The sequence below is a fragment of the Lynx canadensis genome, chromosome E3 (genome assembly GCF_007474595.2).
Source record: "Lynx canadensis isolate LIC74 chromosome E3, mLynCan4.pri.v2, whole genome shotgun sequence".
NCBI classification, from domain to species: domain Eukaryota; kingdom Metazoa; phylum Chordata; class Mammalia; order Carnivora; family Felidae; genus Lynx; species Lynx canadensis.
The window spans coordinates 13,214,269-13,231,192 of record NC_044318.1 but is presented as its reverse complement, the minus strand read 5'-3'; the positions used below and the strand labels follow the sequence as shown (position 1 = coordinate 13,231,192).

Genomic DNA, 16,924 nt, shown 5'->3' with positions numbered 1-16,924 from the left:
GAAGGCGGAAAAGAAAAAAAGAAAGAAAGAAAGAAAGAAAGAAAGAAAGAAAAGACAAGAAAGAAAGAAAATAAGTTTGGGCAACCAGAGAAATGACTGGTGTCCCGAGGAAGGCGGTATCATACGGTGGAGAAGCGAGAAGAGAAACCAGACTCAAGGAGAAGTGAGCCGGAGGAGAGAAGGTCGCTTCCCCCAGGCAGCTTGGCTGCAAGGGGACAGGCGATGCTGGGTGGAGGCTGGTGGGGATGCTGGTTCGAGAGCAAGTGTTCGAACCTGGGAGCTGGCCCTCACTCTGATGAGCATGACGTCCAGCCAGGCCCCTGTTCCTCTCCTGTGGCCACAGGGCATGAATCTCTCCGGGGGCCAGAAGCAGCGACTGAGCCTGGCCCGGGCCGTGTACAGGAAGGCCGCTGTGTATCTGCTGGATGACCCCCTGGCGGCCCTGGATGCCCACGTCGGCCAGCAGGTCTTCAACCAGGTCATTGGGCCCGACGGGCTGCTCCAGGGAACAGTACGTTTGGGAAAACGTGTCAAAGTTCACAGGGCAAAGGCAGGGGAAGTCCTAACCCAACCCTCTCCTCAAGATCAGTTTTCCTCTTTATAGTGGTCAGCTTTTGCTCTGACAATGCTGCCTAACAAACACCCCCCGATCCCTGTGGCTTGCGACAGCAGTTATTTCTTGCTCACGGGTCCGCGGTTAAACTACTCCAGCCGTACCTCAGGTCACCGGCCAGGTTCAGGGAAACCCTGTGTCTTCTTGTTTCAAGACACAGGTTGAAGGAGCCCCTCTATTTCTCCACTGGAACATAGAGAGAGAGGGTGGGAGGGCAAGAAGGGGAGCTCCTCCCACACACAGTCCCAGGACGCTGCCTGCCCCTGAGCCCCCAGCTCTGGATGACTGGTCAAACACACCAGTGTAACCTCTACCCCTTCTTTTCCCAGACACGGATTCTCGTGACCCACGCACTCCACGTCCTGCCCCAGGTTGATTGGATCGTGGTGCTGGAAGACGGAGCCATTGCAGAGATGGGTTCCTACCAGGAGCTTCTACGCAGGAAGGGGGCCCTGGTGGGCCTTCTGGATGCAGCCAGAAGGCCAGGAGATACAGGAGATGGAGGTACGGGCTGGGCTTTGCTGGTTCTCTGTTGCCGGGATCCTGCCCCGCCTTGAGGAGAAGCCTCCAAGGATCCCACAGGCATCCCTGGAAGGCTCTGGCCACACCCCTCCTGGGAGCCCAGGCCTGGAAGCAGACAGCTCTCTGAGAGGCCACCCAACCCCCCAGTTAGAGTGAGCGACACCTTCTGTGAGCCAAGGAGAGTGCTAAGTTCATTGGATCTGTCTTATGAGGCATGTGCCCTTTTGGTTGCCATTTTACTAATGAACAAACTGGGGCAAAGGCAAGTACTTTTTCTGAGGTCACAACATTAGAACTTGGGTGTGTTCAAATCTGGAGTGTTCAAGTCCTAACTGCTGCAGAGGCTGAGCAAATGGTCATTTGGTGGCTAGAGGCCAGAAGGCCCACGACACGCCAGCTAGGGCTTCTAATAACCAGAAAATACCATGCCTTCTGGAAAAACGATAACGCGTTGGAAGTGACGTCACCGATCCAAGCTCACCCATGGTGGGTGATAAGGACCCCCGTGGCACCTCACATACATTAGCTCATTTAATCATCGCGGTGCCTCTGTGAGGTCAGTGCCGTAATTATGTCCATTTAACAGGTGAGAAAACTGAGGCCCAGAAGTGAAGGAACTAGCCCAAGTTTACATGGCTTATAGGTGGCAGTGCTGGGATTTGAACCCAAGCAACTTGACTCCAGAGCATGTGCTTTTTCATCAGTAGGCTGTAGGCTGCTCCCCCGCCCCTGGCTCTCCCCCAACCCCCACCACCATGGAAAAGCAAGGACCCACAGCCAGGTGCCCCCAGAAAAGGCTCTGCCTTTTCTGAAAACATCTGTTGCACAGAACAGGGGCTCACCCTGGTAAAAGTCCTAAGCGTCAACTCGCAGTATCATCATCCTGGAGCTCGAAGATGGGGCCTGCCCAACCTGGAGGATGGTCAGAGGCAGGGTCCTTCCTGAGGAAGGTGACCCCTGAGGTTGGGTGCAAGTTGCCTAGAAAAGAACATTCCAGGTACAAGAAACTGCTCATGCAAGGCTGTCGGGGGACACCGGAGAGGTTTGCCATGTGCAGTGTTTGCTACTGTTTTCCAGCCCCAAGTTCATAGCAGGTGCGCAGTTATATTTGCTAAGTGAATGAGCGCACGAATGAGTGATTCAATGAGTAATGGTCCCAGAAGAACCCAGGGAGGATTCAGAGACGTTGCAGGAGCCAGATCATGGGAAACAGATGCTCAGACAAGTTAAGGCCATACAGCCGGTGGGTGTCAATGCCCGCGTTTGGACCCCGATTACTGGCCCCCCATCACACGACAAGACTCCTTTGACCTTGCAGAAACAGAACTCACGACTGATGCCAAGGACCCCAGAGACCCTGCTGGAAGTGGGAGGCCCGAGGGTGGACCCGAGAGGTGAGTCTGCGAGAAGTGGACCCGAGAGGTGCTGAGCGTGGGGAGGGCGCAGGCTGAGGCTGTAAAAGCATTGCTGGGTCAGCACCCGCAGCGCGGGCAGGTCAGGGCGGCCAGAACCATTCTGGACCTCACAGCTGCTGAGTGCCCGCTCTGGGGGCCAGACCAGCCGAAAGCTGTTTGATCCTCAATGGGCCAAAGTGGTTAAGTCCTCATGTGGCCAGTTCATAGCAGGACCAGTTTGCCCTCAAATATGATGAATGCCCTAAAGTTTGTTAGGTTGTCTCATTGCCAGAGAGGGGCAGGGCTGGTGCCCGAGAAAGATCCTCGCCATAGCTGTTAATGATGTGCCCATCCCTGTCGTTCGTCATGCTTTTTCAGGCTTGCTACACATAGGGCTTGAGTCTACACGCGTGGGATCACTTGTTACAGGCCAGAACACACGCGTGGGGGTTCACCAGGAGGCCTGCTGTCCCCTCGTCCCCAGCCCCTTCTAGACAGGCCATAGCTGGACTCATTGTGGGGCTGTCTGCAGCCCTGGAACCTTGCCACCTGGTACTCGCCCTTTTTATGGAAAGTGACTTTGTCAACAGCAGACCACTGGGCAGTGGACACAGTGCGAGCTTAGGTGACAGTTGTTGGGGGGCTCCTGGGGTACTGTGAGGGTCCTTGGTCCCTGGGGAATGTAGAGGCTGAGCACAGCTTCTCTCCATGCCAGGTAGCCACCCCGAGCACTCCTGGGTCTTACACTGGGCAATCCCACTTGTCCTCACTGTGCACAATAATCCCAAGATCAGATAGATGATATAGGCAGGTAGGCAGAGAGAGAGAGAGAGATAGATGACAGATTGATGAATGATGGATGAGTGGATGATTGATTGGTAGCTAGACAGACCGACATAGACTAACCCCATTTTACAGCTGAGGAAACTGAGGCACAGACAGGATACGTCAGCTGCCCACGATTTCACAGTCACCAGATGGCAATTCACATTTAAGTTTAAGGCAGCCCCCTCATCCGCAGACGAAAGGAAGATACAAGAAGTCCTCAACGTTTGAATTGCACAAAACTGACCTTCTTCCAAGGTAGACTAACAGATCTGCGGGTAAACAGCAGGGGCAAAATGACCGTAGCAATGCTTAGGCCAAAAGGAAAACTCTGAAAAACAGGTCCCAAAGTTGAGTAAATAAGTTCATTCAATGAAACAGCATCGGGAGAACAGGCTTGCTCGCCTCTGGGGAAGGAGGTGGCATTTAGCTGGGCACCGCGGAGGGAGGACGGAGCGCGATGCCCCGTGGTGCTCCATATGCTGGTTGTATGAGTGAGCGAAGGAATGAATGAGTGAAGAGTGTATGTCAGAGCTCACCGGCTCCCAGTGGCCATGAGGGTTGGGTGCGCACACACCCCCTGGACAGAGACGCTGACTTGTCTTCATTTCCTCTCAGTGACAGGTCCATGAAGTTGTTGGTCTCTGAGAAGGACAGAGCCACTTCAGAGGCCCAGCCAGGGGCTCCCCTGGATGATCCACAGTGGGCAGGATGGTCAACAGGAGAGGATGGCATCCAGTATGGCAGGGTAACCACCAGCTGCTCCCTCTCCTCTACGTCCACTGCTACAGCTACGCACTCCCCGGGGCTCAAGACCTCCCATCAGATACAGTGCTGGGCAGGGAGGCGCGGTGGGGGAGACTCACTTTACTGGACACCTACTGTGTGCCACGTTGGACTCTGGACACTTCACGTTTCTTAATGCTCACAACCACCCCAAAATTAGATGGTGACAGCTCCATTTTAGAAATGAAGAAACTGAGGTCTTAAAGAGTTTGTCTGCGTTCTCAGAGCTAGCAAGGGACTTAAATCAAGGTTGCTCAGAGCAAGCAACCTGGGACTTAAACCTAGGTCAGTCAGAATCTAAAGTTTGTACTATTTCTTTTCTTTTATGATGCTTTGTCCACCCCTCCTTTCACCTACCTACTTTTTCATTCCTCTGTCTGCCTACTTTTCCATTTATTCACCATCCACCCCATCCTACTCACCCATCCAGCCACCTACCCATCTACTCACTCATCTATCCATCTCACCTACCCTCTCACCCATTCACTCATCCAGCCATTCATCCATCCACCTACCATCCATCCATCTACCCATCTTCCACTTATCCACTCACCCATCCATCTACCCATCTTCCATCTATTCATCCTTCCACCCACTTATCCACCCATCCACCCACCCATCCATCTACCCACCTTCCATCTATCTACTCATCCACCCACGTATCCATCTATCCATCCATCCACCCACTTATCCATCTATCCATCCATCCACCCACTTTTCCACCCATCCATCTACCCACCTTCCATCTATCCACCCATCCACCCACCTTCCATCTGTTCATCCATCCACCTACTTATCCACCCATCCATCCATCCACCCATCTTCCATCCATCCATCTATCCATTCCATCCACCCATCCACCCACCCACTTTTCCACCCATCCATCTACCCACCTTCCATCTATCCACCCATCCACCCACCTTCCATCTGTTCATCCATCCACCTACTTATCCACCCATCCATCCATCTACCCATCTTCCATCCATCCATCTATCCATTCCACCCACCCACTTTTCCACCCATCCATCTACCCACCTTCCATCTATCCACCCATCCACCCACCCATCCATCTACCCACCTTCCATCTGTCCACTCATCCACCCACTTATCCATCTATCCATCCATCCACCCACTTAACCATCCAGAATCCATCCATCCACTCATCTGTTCATCTGCTCTTCTATAGACTCACTCATTTATTTATCCATCCACCCATCTACCCTTTCATTCACTCAACTACCCATCATCCCACCCAACCATCCACCTACTCATCCACCCAAAAGACATTTACAGAACCCCCACTACATGCAGGCAATGTCTCTACTTTGGTGGATGTTGCACACTAGTGGGGGGAGACAGTCAGCAAATAATTAGGCTAATGAGCAAGGTAATATCAGATAATGATAAAAAAAAATAAAGAAGGGAAATGAGATGGAGACCAACCAACTGAGGGTCACGAGCCTGCTTGGGTTAAGATGCCCTAATGGGTGATGCTCCAGCTGAGCCCTAAAGTAAGGAGCCAGCAGCTGACAGAGGAGGAGGGAGAGCATTCCAGGCAGAGGGAACAGCAGCTGAAAAGGCTCTGAGGTGGGAAGGAGTTTGGGGCACCAGAGAAAAGAAAGAAATCCCATGAGACCAGCAGATAGTGAGTAGGAGGTAAGGTCAGAGAGACAGACTAGAAGGTGAGAATTTCTTCTGAGAGCAAGAGAAAGCCATGAGCAGGCCAGCAACGGCAAGATAGGGTCAGGATGATGTTTCCAGAAGTTCACTCTGGCTGCAGCCAGGTGAAGAACTTCAGATTTGTGGCAGCTGGACCTTAGCAGGTGTCTTAACCTCTTTGTGCCTTTCTTTCCTTATCTGTCAGGTGGGAGTTATGATGGGGGTAGAGACACATGCCTGTCCTATAGTATGTGTTCAGTAAATCACTCCAAAGCCAGAAAGTGCCACAGCTTTAAAGCTCCCACTGGCCTTTGGAGGGTTCTGCAGAGGAAGGGGGTCTTGAGGCTAGGTGGGGCCTGTAGGAAAGCTGGTGCTCCAGGTGGTAGGAACCGAGAGAGCACAGGTAAGGTCTGCACCGTGATTCCATCTGCCCTGTTGAGAACCTCACCTGGTCTTTTCTTCTTTCCTTTCCCTCCGGGGCCTCTCTCTGTCCCCATCCCCCCTACCTGTGCTACAGGTGAGGGCCACCATGCACCTGACCTACCTACGGGCTGTGGGTGCCCCACTGTGCCTCTATGCACTGTTCCTCTTCCTCTGCCAGCAAGTGGCCTCCTTCTGCCGTGGCTACTGGCTGAGCCTGTGGGCCGACGACCCCACTGTGGACGGGCGACAGACCCAGGCGGCTCTGCGTGGCTGGATCTTCGGGCTCCTGGGCTGCCTCCAAGGTACCCCTCGCCCACCTTCCTCACCCTCCACCCTCCCGGCCCCAACTGAGGTGCTCAGGGCTCCCTGGCCTGCCCATCCCTGTCCTTTCTGGACATCTGTGCAAACATCCTGGGCCCAAGCGCAGACCTGCATCCTTTAGATAAGGCTGGAAGGAGTGGGGGGGCAGGACACATCCCTCCTTTCCTGGGATCTTCAGAGTCTGTGCCAGACTCCTCAGCAAGTGCAGAACCTTGGCCCCCAGATGTTGGGGTAGCTGAGGACTTGGGTGGGGACAGACCAACTGCAGTGGTTTGGATGGGCCAGAGACGGTTTGCCCCACCTCAGAAACGGAGTGAAGTCAGCCCCATTCCAGGCACATAGACGGGCATTGAGAGAAAGGGGGTATATTAGTTTCCTAGGGCTGACAGAAATTACCACAAACTTGGTAGCTTAGAACAACAGACTTCATCTCTCAGCGTCCCGAAGCCAGCAGCCCAAAGACAAGCTGTCAGCAGGAGTGGTTCCTCCTGGAGGCTTTGAGGGAGCGACAGTCCCATGCCTGTCTCCTAGCTTCTGTTGGGGGTCTCCAATCCTTGGCTTGCATATGCCCCCATTCTGTGCCTCTGCCTTCATATCACCTTCGTCTCTGTCTCCGGATGTCTTCTCTTCTTGTAAGGACGGGAGCTATTGGATTTAGAAGGCATCCTAAATCCAGGGTGTTACCACCTTAGGATCTTTCCCTGAAAACGGCCACAAAGACCGTGTTTCCAAATAAGGTCACATTCCGAGATTCCTGATGGACACGAGTTTGCAGGGTGGGGAGGCACACTGTTCAACCCACTGCAGGGTGGTTCCATCAGGGGACACTCAGGATGGCCAAAGCATAAGATGGCCATCATGGGGAAGTTGGGGGAGGGGGGTCTCGGCTCTCACGCTCTGACACCCGCTCTCTCCCCAGCCATTGGGCTGTTTGCGTCCATGGCCATGGTGCTCCTGGCAGGAATCCGGGCATCCAGACTGCTTTTCCAGAGGCTTCTGTGGGATGTGGCACAGTGTCCCATCGGCTTCTTTGAGCGGACGCCCATCGGGAACTTGCTGAATCGCTTCTCTAAGGAAACAGACACAGTAGATGTGGATATCCCAGACAAACTCCGGTCCTTGCTGATTTATGCCTTTGGACTGCTGGAGGTCAGCCTGGTGGTGACGGTGACCACCCCTCTGGCTATTGTCGCCTTCCTGCCGTTGCTGGTCCTCTATGCTGGGTTTCAGGTACGGAGAGATTGGGGAGGCCCCTGGGGCCAGCTCGGGTCACCTCAGCCAGTCTCTTGTCTCTGGACAGGATTCAGCGTAAGAGGCTCTGCACAGTGGAAGAATCCCTAGAAGAATTCCCAGAGGCAGAGACACCACAGTTTACTTCTAACACCTACACTTAACACTGTCTCCCGAATGTCCGTGTCTAAGTTCTTAATATCTTACATTTTGTCCTGCTGCTGCCGAAATCAGCTTTCCGTTCTCCAATTATCTAGAAACCAAGGAGGCATTGCAAGGTCTCCAAGTGTTGTATTAGGTTGGACTCTTTCAGTTGCCAGAGCTGGAGACCAACTGAAATTAGCTTAAACAAAAGGACAGAAATTAACGTCTTACGTCCCTAAAGCGCAAGGAGCCGGTTATCACCAGGATGCGGTCACTCTCTCCATATCTTTGCTCAGGGGGTCTCACAGTGCCATCTCAGACCAGCAGCGTCAGGACCACCTGGGAGCTAGTGAGAAATGCACGTTCTCAGGCCCCACCCAGGAACTACTGACTCTCAAGTCACGGTAGAAATGGAGCCCAGAAATGTGGGTTTCAGCAAACCCTCCAGATAATTCTGATGCATACTAATGTTTAAAAACCACTGGCTTTAGCTCTGCATGGCCTGATTTTGGACGCACTGTCTTTCTAGGGTCTGATGGGTCTGATGGCCCCTGACAACCCTATACTCACAGCATCCCACCTCAGCAAGTCCAACTCAAAGTAACTTTTACTCCAGCTCCGCATTCGTAGGTCAGTCCCAGGGAAGATTTGACTGGCCTGTTTGGGGGCCCGTGTTCATCCCTGAGCGAATCACAGTGACCAGAGGGTTAGCACACTCTGACTGGCTAGGCTGTGTGAGGCTATGTCCTCCGTGATCGGGTCCCACGTTTGAACTCTACCCTCCACCTCCACCCCAGGTAATCAGAAATAGAAGAGAAAAAAACACGGTAGTCGGATAAAAACCACAGCCACCACTGTCTTCTCGATGTCTTCTTGACCTGGGGAGGGACAGCTTAAGGGTCGGGCGGAGGTGGATTTGAATCCGGGCCCTGCCACTTGCTTCTTGGAGAGGCCTGGACCAGCCACTTGATCCCTCTGGGCCTCAGGTTTTCTCACCTGTAAACTGTGAAGGACACCAGTGCCCACCTCACATTAATAAATACTGTTTGTAAAGAGGCTGGCACACAGCCTGGCTGGCTGTTCAGCAGATGCATATCCTTCTGGCTGGCACACAGCTTGTGGCGTCAGAGCAAATAACCCCACGGATCATTTGGGCATTGTTATGTTCCCAGCACCGGGCAGGTAACCTCCAGTTAAGTGAGCGGATTCCACTTGGCCGAATGCCTTCCTTGTCCTTTATGGTTTTGTTCCCACAATGACTGGCCCTAAGTGAAGCAGTTGGCTTTAGGGCTGGGAATGAGACATTCACACTAGATGAGTGGTTTCTCAGTCCTGGCTGTACGTTAGAATCGCCCAGAAGGTTTTTGAAAACCACCAAGGCCAAGGTGGTACCACCAGAGATTCTGATTTAATAGCTCTGGGATGGGGCACTGGAGGGTTTTGCAGCTTCCTGGGTTCTTCTTTTTAAAATTTTTTCATGTTTTTTTTTTTTTTTTTTATTTTTGAAGGAGAGAGAGGCAGTATGAACAGGGGAGGGACAGAGGGAGAGATAGGGAGACACAGAATCAGAAGCAGGCTCCAGGCTCTGAGCTGTCAGCACAGAGCCTGACGCGGGGCTTGAACTCGTGAACCACTAGATCATGACCTGAGCCGAAACCGGATGCTTAACTGACGGAGCCACCCAGGCGGCCCTCTGGGTTCTTCTTTAAAAGAACCATGTAACTCTGATTCTGCAGGGAAAATAGAGCCCAGAGAGGGGAATCAACTAGCCCAAGGTCCCACAGCAAGCTGGTAACAGAGCCTGGTCTGAAACCCTGTACTTGAGGCTCCCTGTGCGTCTCAGACTACCTCTCTGTGTCTGTGACTTCTCCCCTTCCCACCTGTCCCACTTCAGAGCCTGTACGTGGCCAGCTTATGCCAGCTCAGACGCCTCGAGTCAGCCAGGCACTCGTTCGTGTGTTCCCACGTGGCCGACACGTTCCAGGGCATCACAGTGGTCAGAGCCTTCCAGGCCCAGTGCCCCTTTGTGGCTCAGAATGACATGCACGTGGATGAAAGCCAGAGAGTCAGTTTCCCGCGGCTGGTGGCTGACAGGTAGGAAAAGCATGGGGGCAGGCAAGACCCTGCAAGACATCTGTGTTCCCAGAGAGTGAGACGTAGGGTGACGCTATGTGGCCAGAGAGATCAAGCGGCCTGCCCAAAGTCACACAGCAAGTCAGGGATAAAGCTGAAGCTATACCCCGTGGGTGCACTTGGCTCGTACGGTGAGCAGATGGAGTGTGGCCTGAGGGGTCCTCAGCAGCAGGTGGACAGGAAGTACAGATGTCAGCAGAAGGGAAGAAGCCTCTGTTGCCAGGCCTCTGGACCAGCCTCTGTTGCCTTGGTGATAGAGCAGCTACGTAAGCATCCTCAGCCTCTTTTCATTACTAAGTAAGAATACTCAGGCTTTGAGCACAGACAGGGGCTCAAATCTCAGCTCTGCGACTTACCAGCTGGGTGATCTTGGGCAGGTTTCATACCTCTCTGAGCCTCGTTTGTCAAGGGGGATGTCACTTATGGGGTGGCTATGAGGATTAAATAAATACACTCAGAGCTAATACCTGTTACATGCTTACTATATGCTCAGCACGGTACTGAGCGCTCTACATGGATTTGTTCTTTTAGTCCTAAAAACAACTCATGAGGCTGAGACTGTTTTATGGATGATGAATCTTAGGCACAGAGAGATTGAGGAACTTGCCCAGGGCCGCACAGTGAATGTGGTAGAGTAAGGATCTGAATCCAGGTAATCTGGTGCCACAGTGTGGAGAGGGCCAAGCACACAGTAGGTGCTCAATAAATGTGAATTCCTTTCTCCTTTATGCCCCAAGTCCCTGGCCAGCTGAGGCTATCAGGCCATGTGGCTGTGGGCAGCATCTCAATTCCATAAGCCTTCTGGGCGACCTGCCCTGCCTCTTCCTGGGGTCCTAGCCCAAGGAGGAAAGACCTAATGAACATTTAGAAAGCACCGGCGATGTGAAGGCCCGGTGATTTCCATGGTCTGTATGGCAGATCTTATTTAATCCTCTCATCTGTAAGGAGCCGGATTTTACTTCATTCCACAGATGGGTAAACTGGGCTTTCAAGAACAAAGGGACTCTCCCAAGAGCAGCTGTCTAGGAAGCAACTTATGTATTCATTTGCTGGTTGGTTTGTTGAAAACCACCATAACCTAGTGGAAAAGGTTCATGCTTCCTGGTATGCATCAGGGTGATGTGGCTTCTAAGACTTTCATGTGTGTGGACTCTGGCAAGTACCTAACTCTTCTGACCCCCAGCGTCCTCATCTGTCAAATGGGGACAACAATACCCCGCTTTGTGGGGTTGTTAGAAGGACTAGATTCTCCATGTAGTAAAGCCCAGAGATCCCTGCAGACAGATTCTTAAATTGGATCACTGTGTCCCCAGCACCTGCAGCAGACATGACACACAGTAGGTGGTCAATATGTTTGTTGAATGAATGAATGAATGAATGAATGTTGGAGTAGGAATGCAAGAGAAGGAGGTGCCATTTATCCACTCAGTTTATTATTCATTGAGCACCTACTACGTGCTGGGTCCTGTGCTAAGTACTGGGGACAGTCATGAATGAGACAGAGTTGCCGCCCTCATGGAGCTCACAATCTACTGATGGAGAATGATGGTCAAGGACTGATTAAATCATTTAATTATTAAGAGTGGTAAGTGTTATGAAGGAAGTTATGAGCGATGTGTTAGAGAGAAAGGGAGGAACAGGCCAGGAAGGCTTTTTGGAGGAGGTGATGTTCAACCCAACCTGTGCATGAAGATGATATTGGCCGTATGAAGATGGAGGTCAGGTCCAGGCAGGGGGACCCCAAGGGATACAGCCGGGCATAGCCCAGGGACAGAAAATCGGCACCATGGCAAAACTTTACTTGAGCACCTACTGTGTGCCAGGCTCTGAGCTGGGCACAGGTAAGACAAAAGCGTCAACTTCCCCCACCCACTGAGCTTGGGTGGGGCCTGGGGTGTGGAGGAGACCAATGCTGGGACCCCTGTGGGACTCAACTTGGTACGATGACCAGTCCTTGTGCCCAGAGAAACAAGTCCTGCAGACAAGGCCCTCCCCCCGCCCTGCTCTTACCTGCCTCTCCTTGCAGGTGGCTGGCTACCAACCTGGAGCTCCTGGGGAACGTGCTGGTGTTGGCAGCCGCCATGTGTGCTGTGCTGAGCAAGGCCCACCTTAGCGCCGGCCTCGTGGGCTTCTCTGTTTCCGCTGCCCTCCAGGTACACCTGCCTCCCAAGACAGACCCCTGCCAGTCGGACCTTCAAGGACCCAAGTCCAAACCAGCAACCAGTGAGGAAAATATAGAGGCTTAGCTGGGGTGACCTTCTTGGACCTTGGGCAAGTCTTCCCTCGCAGAGCCTCAGTGTGCTCATCCGGAAAATGGGGCAGTAATCTCTTCACTTCAGACATTGTAGAGCCTAGTTGAGATAAGGTATATAGAGTCCATTTCCAGGGTAGTGCTAAATTTTGTTAACTATTAATAATAATATGTCACGTCAGGTCATGATATCTATGAAGGAAAAAATATATATGCAAGTAGCATTCTTCTACTGAATTGTTCTAACAGCTTTATAAATATTAACCCATTTAATTCTGCCCACAACCCCATCGGGGATACTATTATTATCCTCATTTTACATTGAGGCAAAATGATGGGAAATCAGGGGAGAGAAACTCTCAGAATGGAAGTCAGTGGGCCTGAGCCCTGCTGGGTGTCCTTGCGAGAGCCATACACCCTCTCTGGTCCTCTCGTCCCACCTGTATCAAGATGGGTTGGACAAGCTCCTTTCTACTCTACATACTCCAGTTCTACTGAAGGAAGGTCCTGGTGACGACAGTCAAAGCCCATCCCCTTACCTGTCCCCACTTCTGCCTCCCACCCTGCCTAGGGGGGCTGATGCAAGCCTGCGATGTCTTCCCCCCCAGGTGACCCAGACACTGCAGTGGGCTGTTCGCAGCTGGACAGACCTGGAGAGCAGCATCGTGTCGGTAGAGCGGATGAAGGACTATGTCCAGACGCCCAAGGAGGTGATGGGTGGAAGATGGGGATGGGGGTGTGGACCCAGGTCTATGCCTGCTACGGGCTTTAGAGCCCCTGCCACTGAGGGCTGGGGTTGCAGTCAGGGTGACAGTAATGGTTAAGAGCGTGGGGTCTGGAGCCAGGAGAAATCCTGGGTCCTTTGCTTCTTCACTTGGGCAAAGCACGTCATTCTTCTGAGTGACAGGGGACCATAGGTAACAGCAGTGCAGTAGCAGTAGAACAGCAACATGACGGCCACATCACAGACACATCACAGCAACGCTCTAGGCACATCACAGCAAGATGACAATAACGGAAGAGTGACACGGCAAGGTAACAGCGCGGGTGTACTGGGGGGTCAGGTGAGATCCCACGAGAAAGCACTTAGTGTCAGGCACACCGTAGACAGGCCCTACACGCCCACGGCTCTGATGGGCCCCCTTTCACCTCGAGGGGACCTCCTCACAAAGACAAAGGGGAGAATATTATTCTACCCCTTCTAGAGGAAGACAGAATCTTATTTGACAATTAATAGTGGCTAATAATAATAATAAAGATAGAGTAGCCAATACCATCATTATTTTTATAATCTCAGAGGTCACTTGTTTATAGCTCTGCTATGTTCCAATGCCCCCAACGACTCTGTAAGATAGCAGTAAATATGCCCATTTTACAGAAGAGGAAACTGAAGCTCAAAGAGAGAGCGGCTCCTCTGACCCTGTGCCCCTCTCCCGTCCCAGGCGCCCTGGAGGCTACCCACCTGTGCAGACCGGTCCCCCTGGCCTCACGGGGGGCAGATCGAGTTCCGGGACTTTGGCCTGAGATACAGACCTGAGCTCCCACTGGCCGTTCGGGGTGTGTCCTTCAAGATCGAAGCCGGAGAGAAGGTGAGCGGCTCTGGCCCGTCTTCCTCCTCCTGGAAGCCAGGCCCAGGGTGGGCAGTGCCCAGGGTCTAGGCCCTGAGCACCAAATGCTTCCTCCACACCCGACTTCAGGCCCTCCACTCTGAAGACCCACCACGCCCTAACTGAAACGATCATCTCCCCCAGACCTGCCGCCATCTTGGCGAATGCCACCACCCACCCACCTTGGTGTCCTGGGTAAGGAGGCGTCTCTCCGACCGCCTTCTTTCTCTTTGCCTCCAACGTGAGTGCTGTGGCAGAGTGCTGGATGTTCCGCATACGCGATCCAGTCTGCACGGCCTCAGTTCCTGGCTTTGCCATGGCTGACCCTGGGCAGGTCACTTCATGTCTTGACCTCAGTTTTTCCATCTGTAAAATGGAAATAACAATGTCAATCTCACAGAGCTCTTGTGAAGTTTCGGTGACTTAACACATATAAACTGCTGGGAACGGTGCCTGGCACATAGCAAGAGCTGCAGAAGCGTTTGCCCGGGGTTTTAGCAATTATCAGGTGCACTTTTACTCTGACAACGACCCTACGAAGAAGTGCTAGTATTGTCCCATTTTACAGATGCTTAGGAAACATTTCCCACTTGCATTTCCTTCCTGCCTCCTCCTAGACTGCTCCAGGCCCCCAGTTGAGCCCCCAGCCTCCCATTTGGTCACCTCCAGTCTGTTTTCCGTGATCTTTATTTGGGCATGACATTCCCCTGCTTGAGACCTTCCCCCTGCTTCCAGCTTCCCTTACAGTAAAGCCCAAACTCTTGAGCTTAGCATTCAAGGCTCTGCCCAGCTCTTCATTCATTGCCCTGCCAGGGCTCAGCCAATACTTGGGGAGTACTGCCTCACGGGGCCAGGTGGGCACCTGGTGCTGCCCTCGGGGGGTTTACCTGGCATCTTCCCCTTCCCCAAACTCCTGCTTATCCTTCAAGGTTCCACTCAAGTATCACCTCCACCATGAAGCCTGCTCTGATTACCCTGTTGACTTCTATCCCAGGTGGCTTCACATCCAAAATCTGATTATAGAGGGGGCTTTTTCATCACAGTGTATTCAAATTAAGTTTGCTCAGTTGCATTATTTCCAAGACCAGACAGTGAGCCCTGTAGAGCAAGGATTCCTTAATTTCTCTATTCCTCATGCCTAGAAGAGTTGCCTGTCATACAGTGGGTAACACAATTCATTTACTTTTTTTGTGTGTGTATTTATTTTTGAGAGAGAGAGAGATTGAACGTGGAAGAAGGGCAGAGAGAGAGGGGGCTACAGGGTCTAAAGCAGGCTCTGTGCTGACAGCAGCGAGCCCAGAGCCAGGCTTGATATCATGAACTGTGAGATCCTGACCTGAGCCAAAGTTGGACACTTAACCGACTGAGCCACCCAGATGGCCCATATTTCATTCACTTCTTAAACATATAGTGTTGAGCCTCCAGCGAGTGTTGGACATTGAGAACGCAGCAGTAAATGCTGAGGACGGATGGGGGCAGGAACAATGATGGGCAGATGGATGGAAGGATGGAAAAACGGGAGGGTGGGGGTATAGCAGGAAGTGTGGGTGAGTGGACAGAAAGATGGGAGAGATGAGTCACAAAGGGGAGAAGACAGAGAACTATGTACAGAAAGAAGGCTGGATGGAATGGGTGGACATATGGAAAGGTGGACAGATGGACAAATGCTCAAAGGATAATGGATAGATGGATGTATCTTGGATGCAGGGGAAACACCTCGCAGAGATGCCCAGGGACCCTCCGGGCTTCTGGGCAGACGTGGTCAGAACGAGCCTTGCCCTCCCATCCCCTGGCAGGTGGGCATCGTTGGCAGGACAGGGGCCGGGAAGTCCTCCCTGGCCGGGGGCCTCCTGCGGCTCCTGGAGGCGGCCGAGGGTGGGATTTGGATCGACGGGGTCCCCATCACCCACGTAGGGCTGCACACGCTGCGGTCCAGGATCACCATCATCCCCCAGGTGAGGCCCGGGGCACAGGGTGGGCAGAGGTGGGAGGCGTGGCTGGGCCCGGCTCTGACCCACTGCCCCTTCCGGCCAGGACCCCACCCTGTTCCCTGGCTCGCTTCGGATGAATCTGGACATGCTGCAGGAGCACCCGGACCAAGCCGTCTGGGAGGCCTTGGACACGGTGCAGCTCAGAGCCCTGGTGGCCAGCCTGCCTGGCCAGCTGCAGTATGAGTGTGCTGACCAAGGTTGCAACCTGAGGTAGGCTTGCCCCGCCACGACCAGGGCCTGGGAGGAGCTGCGTGGAGAGGCGAGTGTGGCTGAGGCTCCCCGCGCTGCCCTGTCCCCAGGGTAACATGCCCTGGAAGTCTGCCTCCCCCACGGGACTGCCAGCTTCATTCTGTTAGTACTCACAGGATGAACCCCGTCCCTTATCAGCAATTCTGAACTCCAACACAGTCTCCGAATATCCAGTTTTGTTTTCCTCAATTCGGTTCCTCAATTTATTTGGGTGCAAAACCCAACCCTTACTGACACAAGGCTACTTATAGTCTATTTATCCCTCTCAGCATTTCTTTTGCTACAAAAGTATCGTGTTTGATGTGGGCACAATTCCACTCTCACTGTGGGTTCTAAGTAACATATGGTGTACGTTTCTGTCTGAAGAACTTTTAGGGGCGCCTGGGTGGCTCAGTTGGTTGAGCGTCTGACTCTTGGTTTCAGCTCAAGTCATGATCCCAGGGTCATGGGACTGAGGCCTGTACCATGCTCCGTGTTGAGTGTGGATCCTGCTTAAGATTCTCTCTTTCGCTCCCCCCCCCTCCTCGCCCCTCTCCCCCACTCGTGCTCTGGCTCTGTCTCAAAAAGAAAAAAAAAGAAATTTTAGTTGTGGTAAAATACACCTAACATAAAATTTAGCTTCAAAAACTTTTTTTTAATGTTTATTTATTTTTGAGAGAGACAGAGCGTGAGCGGGGGAGGGGTAGAGAGAGAGGGAGACACCGACTCCAAAGCAGGCTCCAGGCTCTGAGCTGTCAGTACAGAGCCCGACCCAGGGCTGGAGCTTATGAACTGCG

General features: G+C 52.7%; 1 protein-coding gene across 1 annotated transcript in view; it reads left to right on the top strand.

Annotated features, from left to right (window-relative positions):
* Positions 1-16,924, top strand: part of ABCC6 (ATP binding cassette subfamily C member 6) — a 35,792-nt gene that overhangs the window by 15,551 nt on the left and 3,317 nt on the right. Inside the window, exons 9-20 of the mRNA XM_030301585.1 lie at positions 344-511; positions 943-1,117; positions 2,454-2,529; positions 3,973-4,102; positions 6,317-6,524; positions 7,463-7,773; positions 9,812-10,011; positions 12,077-12,203; positions 12,910-13,011; positions 13,744-13,890; positions 15,705-15,863; positions 15,943-16,109. Coding sequence (XP_030157445.1) covers positions 344-511; positions 943-1,117; positions 2,454-2,529; positions 3,973-4,102; positions 6,317-6,524; positions 7,463-7,773; positions 9,812-10,011; positions 12,077-12,203; positions 12,910-13,011; positions 13,744-13,890; positions 15,705-15,863; positions 15,943-16,109 — 1,970 coding nt within the window. The remainder of the gene's footprint in view (positions 1-343; positions 512-942; positions 1,118-2,453; positions 2,530-3,972; positions 4,103-6,316; positions 6,525-7,462; positions 7,774-9,811; positions 10,012-12,076; positions 12,204-12,909; positions 13,012-13,743; positions 13,891-15,704; positions 15,864-15,942; positions 16,110-16,924) is intronic.